Here is a 15,248-nt window from a genome sequence, read left to right as displayed (position 1 = left end):
GGAGGGAGTTTTAGAGCATAACACATAGGTAGCTGAAGGCATGGCTGCTGATATTTGAGAGATTAACATCAAGGATTCTCAAGAGATCAGCATTGGAGGGGTATAGATATTATAGTGGATTGTAAGGCTGGTTGTGATTACAAAATAGATAGAGTGAGATTATGGAGGGACCAGAAAGCAACAATAAGAATTTGAAAATGCTTAACTAGGAGTAGGTTAGTGTGTACATCTCTATAGCGTGAAGTGGATCTTTTACAAATAGTCAGCAGTTTTGGATGAACTAAGATTTACTGAGGACAGAACCTAGGATTCTATTGGATCACAGAATATTATGTGGAAGCTGCAGTGTCAGGCTAGTCCAATACTTCACGAGAGAAAGAAAGAATTGCAGATGCTGGAAATCAGAAGCAAAAAGAGGAATTGCTGGAAAAACTTCAGGTCTGGCAGCATCTGTGGAGAGAAATCAGAGTTAACGTTTTGGGCTAGTGATCCTTCAGAACTGCACTCTAATACTTTGCTTATCATAAAGTGGGCTAAGAGTTATTTATAATGCATAACATCTCCTTTTCTTGCTAACCTACAACTGAGCATGTTGAAAAAAAATAACTATTGCCACACCTGTTTTTAACCATATTAGTTTCATTTGAACAAATATTTTAAGAATCCTATCGTGTGATCATTCAGTCTAATGATGTGGAGGTGCCGGTGTTGACTCCACCTGATGAAGGAGCAGCACTCTGAAAGCTTGTGATTTCACATAAACCTGTTTGAACCACAACAGACTAAGGCCCATAAATAACAAGCGGGACAGAACACCAGTGCCCACCCCGCTCCCCTCCACACACTTCTCCACCTCTTGATGCTGCCTGTGTTATTCCAACCTCCTCCTAGTCTGTCATGTGACTTCAGGCAAAAGCCAAAACAGAGCACTGGTAAGCAGGTTATTACTCAGTCAGTGTAAATAGACTATTTCAAACAAACCTGTTGGACTGTAACCTAGTATCATGTGATTTTTGACTTTGTCCAACACCTGCACCTCCACATCATTAACAGATTGTGTCATTGACAGTGCAATATTTATTTTGTCTTTAATGATACTTTGTTTAATCACTTTGCAGATGATTGAGAGTATTTTTATGGAGTGTTAATTGGCTGGATTGGTATGCTAATGCTTTGTTTTGTGGTATCTCAACATTGTTGGCAAGGCTATTGTTTGTTTCCTGATTACTGTGAACAGCTTCTTGAATTGCTGCAGTCTATCTGATGTGAAGCTAGCGCAGTTAGGGAGTTCCAATATTGATGAACGTTAGTTAATACATTTCAATTGTTGATATACTTTGAAGTGAAGTCAGTGGCTTGTTAGGGACTTCTAGGTGGTGATATTCTGATGTACTGGTTGCTGTTGTCCTTTTAAGTGGTTGGGGCAGTTGGTTTGGTGGGTACTATCAAAGGAGTCTTGCATGTTCTGTAATTCATCTTGTATATGGTACAAACACTGCTACTATGTAGTATCAAGGTCACAAATGGACCACTTTGATAGTGAGAGAATGGAGTATGGAATAGGGACTGAAAATAATGACTTTAGTCTTCCTGTTATTCAGTCGGAGAAGACTGTTCTCATAAAGGACTAAATGTTGGATGAGCAGTCTGATAATTTTGCAGCACTGGAGGAATTAAGAGATTAGGATGAAACCTAGCTAGGTGTTGTCAGCATATCTGTTACAGGGTTTGGCATATAGGTGGCATAGAGCCAATGTTCAATTCTTGAGGGGTACACTATTTTAAACCATATAATGTGGAAGTATTGAGTTAGCTTTATTGCCAGATGTGCTCAATTAAATACAGTGAAAAGTTTACAGGTGGCCACACTATGGTGCCATCCTAGGTACAAAAGGTGCTTGGGTACAGATTCTTAAATTCATGGCAGGAAAAAATAGAAGAGTGAGAAAAGGTGCAGCATTACAGATAATAGGAATAAATTAGAAAAATAAAGAAATAAAATGTTCAGAATAACAATCTTTTCAACCCATTGCATGCTGGCTCCTACTGTCCGCTAACTGAAAGTGAAATAATTGCACAGAGGCTAGTATTCCATCACCAAATCACCTTTTATTTACTTGTACACAGGCTGTGGTCAGTCAGCTCAGAATAAGTATCCTAAATTGAGGAGATTCCAAATCCCCTGTTAATAATGGTCAGCCAGGGTTTTCTGGCCCAGGTTAACCACTCCATCTTCTAGTCAACAAGGTCCACCTGGTTCCAATCACTACATCCACCCTCAGCTAAGACCGAAGATGTAGGCCTGTTCTTTCTCTTGTAGGTTTTCCTGTGACATTTTATCCCCAGGTTCGGTTCATCTGATTTGGACTGTGACATGGGCATTGTATACAGGACCGTAGCCTGTCGCTTGCATCTTGAGCATCTTGGGAGAATTTCCACTTCTGGCAGTAATTGTATTCAGGCTGCATCTGCCTCAGACTCAGGTTTCCTCGACACTTGACAGAGGGAGAGAATCCATGATTTCTGACAACACTTTCTGCCTCATCTGAGGGTCCAGGGGTGTTTTGTTCCTGCCCCATTTACAAGGTAACAGCTTTCAGGTGATCCCAATATTTGTTCAAGACTGCCTCACGTATTTGAATTTTGTAAGTAATGGGACTTGACCTTGCCTCACCCATACAGGACCATTTACATAGTTCTGGCACCAAGGTTCGTCCCCGGAATTGAACCCCCTCTCTCACTTAGAAGAGGCATGAGGTTGGGTTTTGACATTCCTGTTGCCGCTCCTCCAAGCCAGCTCAGGAAATATTAGCTTTAGGCTGGGGTGGAATCTTCTCCCCATCAACAACTTGGCTAGAGCTATCCTTGTTGAATGAGGGGTGGTCCTAATAATCGAACAGGACCAGACAGTTTGATATCAACTGATGCTGTAGGCTGCTGCTTTAAACCTGCCTTCAACATTTGGACTGCCTTTACTGCTAGACTGTTGGACAATTGATGGTATGGAGCTGTCCTTATGCTGAATGCCACTAGACTTCAGGAAATACTCGAATTCCCTGCTGGTAAATGGCACCCCATTGTCCATGATCAATATTTCTGAGAGTTCATGTTACAGCTTCTTAGTCATCACCCCGGAGTTTGCTAAATGACTTTAATGCACATCCAACCATTTTGAATGGGTGTTCACCATGACCGGGATTATTGAGCCCATGAAAAGGACTGGTGTAATTGACATGCAATCGAGTCTAGGTTTAACCTGGCCATTCCCACAAATGTGGGGACACTGGTGGTAATTTTTGTTCTTGTTGGCACTCTGGGAACTGCCACACTAAATTAGCTATGTTAGCATCCCACCCTGGCTAGGAGACCAAGCTTCTTGCTAGAACCTTCATCTTGGAAACCCCTCAATGACCCTGGTGGAGATCAGCCAGTATCTGGCAGTAACCTTTACTCAGAATAATCACTCTTGTTCCCCAAAGTAAATGCCATTCTCTATGGTCATCTGGTCTTGTTGGGTCCAGAAAGGTTTCAATGGTTGAGATGGCCCTTCTGTTTTCCCCCATTGCCACCTGCTTTTTTAGTTTTGCGAGGGCAGTGTCTTTTTGTGTCCATAGTCTGATATTGTCAGTGGTGGCCAGAAGGGTATCTGGGAAGTTTAAAACCAAAACTGACTCTGAGGCACTACCAGTCTGTGAGGTGATTCACAGCATCCACATTAACCACTTGGCTTCCTGGACAGTGTTGTAACTTGTGCACCCTGAGAATAGGGCCCACTGCTGAATTCTACTGGAAGTTATGGGCGGTGTCCCCCCAAACACGGGTTTGTGGTTTGTTACTATGACAAATCCTCTCATACCAAAGATGACCGTCAGTGCATCCTTCTCTATCTGAGCATATTGCATTTGGCATCAGCCAAAGTTTGGAAGCCCACGTTATTGGGTGTTTCGCTTTGGGCCACCAGTGAGCCAACACAGCCCTGATACCATATGGTGCGACATTGCATGTCAGCACCACCTCTTGCTTCAGATCATAGGGGGCCAACACCTTAAACGATTGCTGCTTTTTCACTTCCCTAAAGGCTACTTCTTGGCTATGCAACCATTTCCAAGGCTGACCCTTTTCTCAATAGTAGGTGTAAAGAAGGCCAGGTTACAATATGAATTTTCCATAATAATTCTCTAACCTGAGGAAACACCTAAGCTGTAGTACAGACGTGGGAACCAGGGCTCCTTTGATTGCCCCCACTATCTTCCAACAGGTGTAATTTGGTTTTGTCAACTCTAACCCAAGTAGGTCACTTGGGGTACCTGGAACACAAATTTCTCCCTTCCAAGTCATGCGCCCGCCTGGGAGAAACATTTAAGTACTGTGCTCAAGTTCTCAAAATGCTCTTTCCAGTTATTAGCACGTCTTCCAGATAAACAGTAACCTGGAGTAGCCCTTGTAAAATGTTCTCCATGGTCTGCTAGAATAGGATACCAGCTGATGATATCCCAAATGGCAGTCTTGTATATTTTTAAAACTTTTCATCAGTGTTAATTGTGGCGTACTTCTGGGACTCCTCATCCAGTCGAAATTGCAGGTAGGCATGGCTAATGTCCAGCTTCGTAAAGGATAGCCCCAACTCCCCTCCCCCGCCAACTTCACAAACAAATCCTCTATATGAGGGATTGGATATTTACTCAGCTGCAGGAAGCAGTTTTCCTGTTTCCTTAAAATCCCCATACTCAGGATTCACAATTGGCACAACCAGTGCTGCCCATTCCACAAACTGCAATTCCTTCACTCTCCAGTCTTCTGATTTCCACCTCTACTTTTGCCCGCAAGGCAAATGGTACTAAGTGGGCCTTGCAAAATCGCAGAATTGCATCCTGGTCAACATGTAAAGTGGCTTTGGTCTCTTTGATAGCCCCAATCCCTTTTTGAAAATTTCCTGAGTATTTCATGAGGGCTTCATGGAGGTAGCCATTTTCCAATTGATAAATGTTGAGCCAATCTAGATCAATCTTTCTCGACAAATTCTGCCCCAACAGGCTTGGGCTCTAGCCTCTTACTAACTTCAGTGGTAGCTGTACCAACTCTTTCTTATAAGAGACTGGAACCGAAGTCTTGATCTTCAATGGTTGTCTAGTGTTCTTAGTCTGGCTGAGGGCTTACGCAAACCTAAGGGCTGGGATCCTGAATGAATCTTGTTTTAGATAGCAAACACAGCTGCATCAGTGTCAACCTCCATGGGAACTGGCAACCATTTAACCAAACTTAATTTTAATCGGTTCCGATTTGGATGTCATTGTGCAATTTAATTGTTGCAACATACACACATGGGGAATTTCTAGGCTGTGCCCTCTCCTAGATACCAGACTACAGTTTTCTTAAGTCAGGCCCTGTAGGACTCCTTTGTCTCTCTGCATACCAGCAGCAACTACAATGACTTGCTGGCCCAGATCCTGAACTTTTTAGCCACTTGGCTGAGGTTCTGCTTAGTTTTGGGATTCTGCTGTGGGTGGGCCTAAGGTCCCTCTTCTCAGGAAATGCCCTGTGTAAGGCTGTGCAATTGTTTTCGCTCCAGTGATGTTCCCCAAGCTCAGTCTGACAGTTAACTCCTACGCTTCACTTGCTGCATTTTCAAATGACAATGCCAATTGTAGTGCCTGTTCGAAGTCCAGTTGGGCTTCAGCGAGTAGATGTTTCTGCATGCTAAAGTCAATGATCCCACAAGCCAAACTGTGTCTCAGTATCTCACTGAGAGATAACCCAAAATCACATGCCTTGGCAGTTGTCTTAACCTTGTCAAAAAGGTCCCAATATGGATTCCTCCAGTTCTCTAAAGTCCAAAAAAAGCCAAAGGTGTCTCACTTAGTGGAAGCTTGGGATCATAATATTCCTTAACCAACTCCATCAATTCTTGGGAAGATTTTAATGTCTGGTGGGAAAATTAAGCTTCTTATAACCAAAAATGCTATGGGTCCACAAACAGTCAGAAGGATGACTCATTATCACATTCTTCTAACATACTGGGCCCAGTCTTTGAAAGCAGGATACGATGAGTCAGGCTTCCCAAATAAAGGCAGAATTAGAGAAGTGCTTACCCCAACTCTAGATGACTGTTGCGAGCGAATGTTCTTCAGGCAAGTCCTATTCTCTCCCATTGCCACTGAAATACCTGCACAGAGGTCAGTCACCAAGTCACTCTTTATTTACTTGTGACCTTTACACTGGCTGCAGCCAGCTGACTCAGAGTCAGTACCCTGAACTGAGGAGATTTAAAAACCCCTGTTAATATTGGTCAGCTTGGGCTTTCTGATTGTCCTAGGTTAACAATCCCAATCAAGGAACTCATAGTCAACAAGGTTGACCTAGTTCCAATCACGACAGAAAGGGACACCTCCACTACCTCACTGCCACCTGCGCCAGACTGACCAATATAGGAGTTGCCACAGTTCTTGTGCCATCCCTTTGCTGCTGTGCCCACCTTGCTGACATGGGTGAACCCAGTCACCCAGCAGCCAGATGTCCCCGTTCTGGGCCTACTACGACCACAACCAAGAGTCCTTGGCTCTGCTGCTGCCTTTGGCACCAGGAGTCTCCTCTAGGCATAATGTGCTGTTGCTGCCATGCCATGCCACGCCATGCCATGCCAGGGCTTCCTGCTTTAGGTCCACTGCAACTAGGAGTCCCTGGTTTTGCTGCCAGGCCAGGCCATTGTTGCACCCAAGGGTCCTGCTTTGGCTGCGGATGTTGCCATCTTGAACTGTCCACTGTTGCCGGTGCCACCTCCCACAATCGATGGAAGGGCTTAACTGCCCCCTCCAGTCCCTGGAAGAATTACATTTGCCATTCTGCATACAGCCTTTGCTTACTGCCCCATCAATACTGCTAACCAACCAACCACAAAATTGAAAACAAAAAAAAAGGAATGGCAAGAAGAAAAGATTTTTTTTAAACAAAAGAGAAAGCAGAATGGACCAGATGAGCCTTGGGCAAGAACCTACATGCAGTCCTCCTGTTCCACTGCTATCTTGAAAGTTTCTTTTCGATTCTATAGAAAATGAATTTCTGGCTCTAATTAGATAAAAAACAGAATCAGATGAGATTTGTCCATTTGGATGATGTCAATGGAGAGGTTTTAGAGGAAGATGATGTTGTCAGTCACATAGACTGAAACGAGAATGTTTGCCTTTGTGACAGCTCATAAGATGTTTGTGGTTTTGATTAGAACTATTTCTGTACTATGGCAGAAGTCAGGTTGTGGCGGGGAAGATTCAACATGTACACACTTGAAAGATTGGAAATGTCTTGGTAGGTGAGAACACTTTCAGCTTTGGAGAGGAAAGAGTAGGGACCTATGTATTTTGACTTTTATACATTCCTAATGTTTCTGGTTATATGGTTTATCTGAGCTCTTTAGATTATTATTATTATTATTATTATTATTATTATTATTATTATTGATTAAACAAGTCTCAGATCTTGAAAACATGGAGTAGTGACTTTCCATTCCTTTAGCTCATCAATCTTGTTCTTTGTGTACTTCAGACAGCATCTCTGTTCAGCAGAACTGTGCAGTATTCCTATTTTCAATTAAATAAATTGAGAAACACTGATAATGTGAAATGACATTCTTGCAAATGTTAATTATGGGTGGTATCTCAATCGTTAAGTCATAATTTTTACAGTTGAGAAAGAGGTGCTTCAGACCATTGTGTCTCCAGCCATTTTAATCCTGTTTCCATTACTTGACCCATGGCTTTGTATGGTATGGTATTTCAGATGCTCTCTGCTGTAGTCAAAAACTCACTTGTTGAATCATGTGTGATGATTGTTGTAGTGAGGTAGCTGTGGAGCCATAGCACTTTGACTCTATTTTTGAGACAAAAACACATTTGAGTCTAGATAGAATGGCTAATTGCATTGCTACATAATTGACTTGTCACTAATAACACCAGTCAGCAAGTTCCAGCAGCTGATTAGCAAGGTACTGAGAAAACATTTGTCAACTCAGATAAATGTTTTTGACACCAAAGTTAATACATTTGCATGTTAATGTTAACTGTCTTATGATGTAAAAACGAGTGTTATAAAATGCAGTAATCTGTTCTTACTTAGTTGATAAAGAGAAGTGTTACAACACCTAACAACATACTCAATAAATTTGTCCTTAATCCAATCTGGGTCTGGAGATGGTACTTTGAATTCATAAATATGGGATGTAGTTATTTCACTTTTGAAATAACGTGATCATAGAACATATTGGATAAAAGATGTGTATCAAAGTTTTAAAGTTTCTTTATTATATTAGCATTTCAGCATAAATATGCTGATGTTTGGTGCTATACAATATAGAATAGTTTCAAGCTATACTTTTAAACAGACTTCTTTGTCACAGTCATGCTTCCATTATTGGGGAGCTACAGTCTTTTATTAATAAATAAACATGAATAAAACAGTGTCATGCTATTTTTGCAGAAGAGATTATCCATGTGATATCACATGATGCCATGTGATTTTACCATTTCTGAGCCTGCAGCTTAGTATTTTCATATCATTTGAGGTGGAGAAGTTTAATAATTAGCTCTAAATAAAAATCAGGATCTGAGATAGAGCTGGAAGTTGCAGATAACCAGTGAAACAAGAAGCCTGAGTAATATGAAAAATAAAATGTTTAACTTTGATAATCTTTTATTGCTTTGAAATTATTTTTTTTATATGGTTGTATATATGATAGCAAGGTAAAAACCAGGGTAAGTTGCAACCTTTTTGAATATGATTTCAGAAATTGTTTAAATGGCATTTACTATTAAATTAAATTTTTGATGCAGAGATTGTTTGTTTGAAAGACTGACATTTTGATCAACTACTGCCTGTCAATTAAGTTAAAGGTTGAACATTTTATTACTGTAATTACTACAAAAACCAAATCCTTCATATACAGCAGCAAGGTTATTAGTGTTCTGACAGGAGATTGTGATGCTTACTTATGAAATGTTCTGAACAGTCTTGCTTCTTTCCACAGCTCAGACATGAGCAGTGCCTGTAACGCATTGGCACGGGAATTCCTGACAGATGTGCACCAGCTTTGCAATGCTGTGGTTCAGAGATCTGAGTGTAAAGAAGAGGAGGAAGAAAGTCATGTGGTCGCATTGGGAGAATATCTAGTTCGAGGTCGAGGATACTTGCTGCTTAGTACCTTGGATTCCATCATTGATCAGGTGCTGAATTGGTTAGCTTCATCATAGTGGGTGTCTTGCATACTTGTCTTAATAATTCTTATTTCAAGACCAAGTTTAGAGATTGTATCAAGACACGCATAGAGTCCTCCTTTCTGGTTTTTCTATATTATTTAGCTTTTGAAGCACTTGAACATCTCAAATATCTGGTTTACTAATCACACCTTAAGTTATTGACTTTAAGATGTTCCAACAATGATATTAAACTTATTAGACTCATTTTATGAATGGGGTGTTTTGTTGGCTATGCAAAGCATAAAGGTGTAAAAATTAAGTGTTTGTATTAATGTGCCAGTTGGGTATTAGAGACAACAATTAAATTTTCAAAATAAAGTTGTCTGAAATATAAGAACTGGTGCACTGCACAGGTTTGATTTTATAAACCAATTCAGTCTTTTATTCTTGGATTTCTCTTGTGCTTTTATTTATTAGTGAAAGTATCTTGGTGAAAGAGTGACTGGAACAATAGTTGGATTTAAAGTTGATTTATTTTAGAGAAATGTAAGTTTAGAGAAGGTTTGATTAGTTTTTAAAATGTTGACAATGCTGGCTTTAATCAGGTTAGATGCATAAAGGTGGTAGAATTGGAGAGCATTCAAACAGAATTCATAAGCGTAAAATTATCTTGTGTCAGATTGTATTGTCTTTTGAAGAGAGATATTGCTCTGAATGAACTGATTGCTTAAACACATAATGGATAAGGTTTTGCAACTGTCCTTTAAAAAGGAGTTTTATAATTTCTGAGTTAAGACGGCACTTTTGATTTTAAGGAATAAGCATTTGAGATTTGAGAGAATTTGTGGAGACTGCAATGTGTTTAGGATGCAGGAGGGGTACTTCAATAAACCATGTTTCAGTTTTTGCATTTATTAGGAAATTGCATTGTTAGGTTTTGGACTATCCTGTACATGGTTACGCATGTCTGGATTGGACATTATTGGAGGATATCATGTAACTGTAACTGGAAATAGACATATTCAATGTTAATGGCTAGAAAGGTGTATTCAGCTACTAAATTGTGAGCTTTAGCTCCTAAAGTACTGTAACCATTCTATTATTTCTCCCTTGCTTACTACTGTAGGGACTCACTGAGCATGGCATAATAATTCGAAGTCTCCTACCGCAAAAGAGTAATTAGAAATACACACCCACATCCCTGATTGAATTAAAAAAGGTCTAAATAATGGGGAGGTGCTTTTTGGACCAGGACAATGAGTTTTGAAAGGACTTTGAAATTTCAGGTCCCAAATGGTAAGATAAATATTTTGGACATTTTCAGGGTATCATGCTCCTGGGGAGTAAAATTATCAGATGAAAATAGTACTCAGCTTTTTCTCCATCAGTAAATTGCAGTGTGTTAGGAGACATGGAACTCTCCACATTAAATCCTGTTTTAGAGTAGGTGGAAGATCTGTGGAATTAACACAATCCATCCCTGTGTGCAATAAAATTAGTATCTCCTTTTTGAATGATCAGCCTGGATAAAGTAAGACAATATTTTACTCTCTCTGATTTAAGTTAATAGCTCCTTTTAAATGCTGAGCTACTTTCCTCAATGAGCATCTAATGCTGGCTTAGAAACATGTCATGCGTCTTCAGGTCTGAAATAAAATGTTATGATAAAAATATTGTACTGTTAAAGAATAATTCTCTTAGAAGTGAAGGATTGGATCAAATTGTCTTCCAATGAATGGAAAGCTATAAAAGATATATACTTTACAATTTAAAGAAGCTGTCTAACAGTGAGGATAGTGACCCAGCTTGTTTGACAGTGAAGGACAAGCAGACGGATCTTGCAAAATAAGAAGATGGTAGCATATATATTTATCATGGCCATATGATAGTATTTAACTACAATATGAATGATTCTTAGGATAAATGAGAAATGGAAATAACATGTCACAGCTCCTAGAGTAGTGTGCTAGAAAGCAAGCCCCACTAAAACCAGAGAAGTGACAAATGTGAAAATTTGAGTAAGCACTGAATTGCCCAAATTTACTGAATCGTATAATTCAAATTGCAAGAAAGTGCACACCAGACCTTTTCATTAACAAGAAAATCACACTTTATTGCAACTAGATGGCTTTAAGGAATGGCATGAAGAAACGCAAATTGCTAACGTCTACCTATAACTTAAACTCTTCTCCCTTCTTAAAAAAAATTGCATACACACAAACAGGCATTTCACAAATATTTTGATGGGAAAAGAACAAAAAAGTCAGTGAAGTACAGTTTTGGCACCAACTCTGATTACAAACATTGATGGGAGAGAGTTTACCTTTCAGCTCTTTAAGGACACAAGGTTGTAAATATAGCAACTCTAATGTCTCTGAAGGTGGTTTTTCTACTTTCTCTTTTAAGAAGAGAGTTTGCACAGAGAGAGAGAGAAAGAGAGGGGAGGGGGGTGAGGGGGAAGGTGGGAAGGAGCCAGCTATTCAGAATCTTTTACTTCTGCACTCTTGAGAAGAGAGAGCGGGATTGAGGTTCTTTCTCTTTGACAAACTGGATGTTTTTGCTGTATTGTGCAAGTACCAAACTGTAGCCTCTTGTCCAGGAGTCGGTCAAGAAGTTATTATAATTGATTTTGTCCTGAATAGCAGTTAATCAAGTAAATTGATCATCAGGGTGATCTAATTGAAGTTTTTTTATTCGCTAATCAACCTATTCATGGTATCATTACACACTTCCAGAGCAGGTAGGGCTTGAACCCAGATATCTTGGCTCCAAGGTAGAGGTACTACTATTGTGCCATAAGACCTTAAGTTGTTGTTATACTGAGCACTCCTGAACACACAATTGGTCCTCATTGAAAAACTGATCAATGTCTGTCATTTGGGCAAAACTGTTCCAAACATATGCCTATTGAGACCAGGTGTTTAGTATTCTTGCCCCCCCAGAGTTAACATTTCGAGTCCACATGACTATTTGGAACAGAAAGGAGCAGGAGTATAGTGTTTTGTTTGAGATGTAGATGGTGTGTGTGTGTTTGCAGAAACAAGTAGAACAAGATGGAGGATGAGAAAAATTTCTGGCTGTCAGAGCTGCTCCTTTTTTTTTGAGGTATTTTAGGTGTTGGAGGTGATTTCCTCGAATTCCAGGAGTAGCATATGCTGTTGCATTGTTTTGGAACTTTGGAAAAAAAGTCAAAACAACAGCAGTTTTAAAAGGGAGAAGAGCAGACAAAGGAAGCACATGGTGAGGGCAGGAGAGAGAGAGAGAGAAAACCTGCACAGTTACCGCCTTTGCTGTTTGAATTTGTGTATCCCTGGACTTCGGAGTGCATCTGGGAAAATTAACAAACAGTGAAATTCATAACTAAACTTGGAGGAACTGTTGGCTGAAGTCACAGCGCAGAATCAGATAAGTTAATTGTTGTTTTAAGTCTGTCCAAGAGAGAGGCTGTAGTAGTGAGTATAGTGGATTCTTTCTTGATTATATGTTTTTGGAGATAAGTCTCTTGATTAAACTTAAAACATAAGCTATAGCTATTAATTTAACCTGGGGCAGTGTTTGTACAGGAATAAGACGGTGTTATTTTCTGGGTCTGTAGATTGTGAAGGAGCAAAAAATGGCCTTTGCAGTGATATGTACTACTTGTCAGATGTGGGAGTTTAAAGAGAGTTTAAGGGTTACTGTGGATTATATCTGCCATAAATGCTGTTGGATGCGAATCTTATCAGATTGAGTGGATTGGTTGGAGAGACAGATAGAAGCGATGAGGAATTTGCAACAGCAACAGTATGTGATGGATGGCAGTTATAGGAAGGGGGGAAAAGTCTCCGTTACAGTCACATAGATGGGTTAACTCCAGGAAAGGTGAGAGAGGTTGGCACCTAGGGCAGGACTCTTTTCTGGATATACCCATTTCAAACAGGTATGCTGTTTTGGAAAATGTAGGGGGTGATGGATTCTCAGGGGAACGTAGCAGGAACAGCCAAGTTTCTGGTATTGAGACTGGCTCTAATGCAACGAGGGGATGTCAACTTCCAAGAGATCAATTGTGTTAGGGGATTCTGTAGTCAGAGGTACAGACAGACGTTTCTGTGGCCAGCAGAAATAAAGCAGAATGGTGTGTTGTTTCCCTGGTGTCAGGATCAGGGGTGTCTCAGAGAGGGTGCAGAATGTTCTCACGGGGGAGAGGGGCCAGTAGGAGGTCATTGTCCACATTGGAACCAATGACATTGGAAGGGAAAAGGTTGAGATTCTGAAAGGAGATTAGAGAGTTGGGCAGAAATTTAAAAAGGAGGTCCTCAAGGGTAGCAATATCTGGATTACTCCCAGTGCTATGAACTAGTGAGGGCAGGAATAGAAGGATAGAGCAGATGAATGCATGGCTGAGGAGCTGGTGTGTGGGAGAAGGATTCACATTTTTGGATCATTGGAATCTCTTTTGGGGTAGAAGTGACCTGTGCAGGAAGGACAGATTACACCTAAATTGGAAGGGGACTAATATACTGGCAGGGAAGTTTGCTAGAACTGCTTGGAGGGATTTAAACTAGTAAGGTGGGGAGGTGGGACCCAGGGAGATAGTGAGGAATGAGATTGATCTGAGATGGGTACAGTTGAGAACAGAAGTGAATCAAACAGTCAGGGCAGGCAGGGACAAGGTAGGACCAATAAACTGCATTTATTTCAATGCAAGGGGCCTAACTGGGAAGGCAGATGAACTCAGGGCATGGTTAGGAACATGGGACTGAGATATCATAGCAATTACGGAAACATGGCTCAGGGATGGGCAGGACTGGCAGCTTAATGTTCCAGGATGCAAATGCTACGGGAATGATAGAAAGGGAGGCAAGAGAAGAAGGGGAGTGGCATTTTTTGATAAGGGATAGCATTGCAGCTGTGCTGAGGGAGGATATTTCCAGAAATACATCCAGGAAAGTTATTTGGGTGGAACTGAGAAATAAGAAAGGGTTGATCACCTTATTGGGATTGTATTATAGACCCCCTAATACTCAGAGGGAAATTGAGAAACAAACTTGTAAGGAGATCTCAGCTATCTGTAAGAATAATAGGGTAGTTATGGTAGGGGATTTCCAAACATTGACTGGGACTGCCCATAGTGTTAAAGGTTTAGATGGAGAGGAATTTCTGGAGTGTGTACAAGACAATTTTCTGATTCAGTATGTGGATGTACCTACTAGAGAGGGTGCAAAACTTGACCTACTCTTGGGAAATGAGGGAGGGCAGGTGACTGAGGTGTCAGTGGGGGAGCACTTTGGGGCCAGCGACCATAATTCCATTTGTTTTAAAATCGTGATGGAAAAGGATAGACCAGATCTAAAAGTTGAAGTTCTAAATTGGAGAAAGGCCAATTTTGATGGTATTAGGCAAGAACTTTCAAAAGCTGATTGGAGGCAGATGTTAGCTGGAAAATGGGAAGCCTTCAGAAATTAGATAAGAATCCAGAGAAAGTATATTCCTGTCAGGGTGAAAGGGAAGGCTGGTAGGTATAGGGAATGCTGGATGACTAAAGAAATTGCGGGTTTTGTTAAGAAAAAGAAGGAAGCATATGTCAGGTATAGACAGGGTAGATAGAGTGAATCCTTAGAAGAGTATAAAGAAAGTAGGAGTATACTTAAGGGGGAAATCAGGAGGGCAAAACGGGGACATGAGATATCTTTGGCAAATAGAATTAAGGAGAATCCAAAGGGCTTTTACAAATATATTAAGGACAAAAGGGTAACTAGGGAGAGAATAGGGCCCCTTAAAGATCAGTAAGGCGGCCTTTGTGTAGAGCCACAGAAAATGGGGGAGATACAAAATGAGTATTTTGCATCAGTATTTACTGTGGAAAAGGATATGGGAGATATAGACTGTAGGGAAATAGATGATGACATCTTGCAAAATATCCAGTTTACAGAGGAGGAGGTGCTGGATGTCTTGAAACGGTTAAAGATGGATAAACCCCCAGGACCTGATCAGGTGTACCCGAGAACTCTGTGGAAAGCTAGAGAAGTGATTGCTGGGCCTCTTGCTGAGATATTTGTATCATCGATAGTCACAGGTGAGGTGCCG

General features: G+C 40.6%; 1 protein-coding gene across 3 annotated transcripts in view; it reads left to right on the top strand.

Annotated features, from left to right (window-relative positions):
- The window catches only part of lyst (lysosomal trafficking regulator), a 369,211-nt gene that overhangs the window by 94,559 nt on the left and 259,404 nt on the right, over positions 1 to 15,248 (top strand). For 2 of the 3 annotated variants that reach the window (XM_072559529.1, XM_072559520.1), the window contains exon 3: positions 9,014 to 9,209. The exons of the other annotated variant lie outside the window; for it this stretch is intronic. In XM_072559529.1, coding sequence (XP_072415630.1) covers positions 9,014 to 9,209 — 196 coding nt within the window. The remainder of the gene's footprint in view (positions 1 to 9,013; positions 9,210 to 15,248) is intronic. 3 annotated transcript variants of the gene reach the window in all.

Source organism: Chiloscyllium punctatum, chromosome 3 (assembly GCF_047496795.1).
Source record: "Chiloscyllium punctatum isolate Juve2018m chromosome 3, sChiPun1.3, whole genome shotgun sequence".
NCBI classification, from domain to species: domain Eukaryota; kingdom Metazoa; phylum Chordata; class Chondrichthyes; order Orectolobiformes; family Hemiscylliidae; genus Chiloscyllium; species Chiloscyllium punctatum.
Note: the sequence above shows the minus strand (reverse complement) of the source record. Positions and strands in the feature narration are given on the sequence as shown.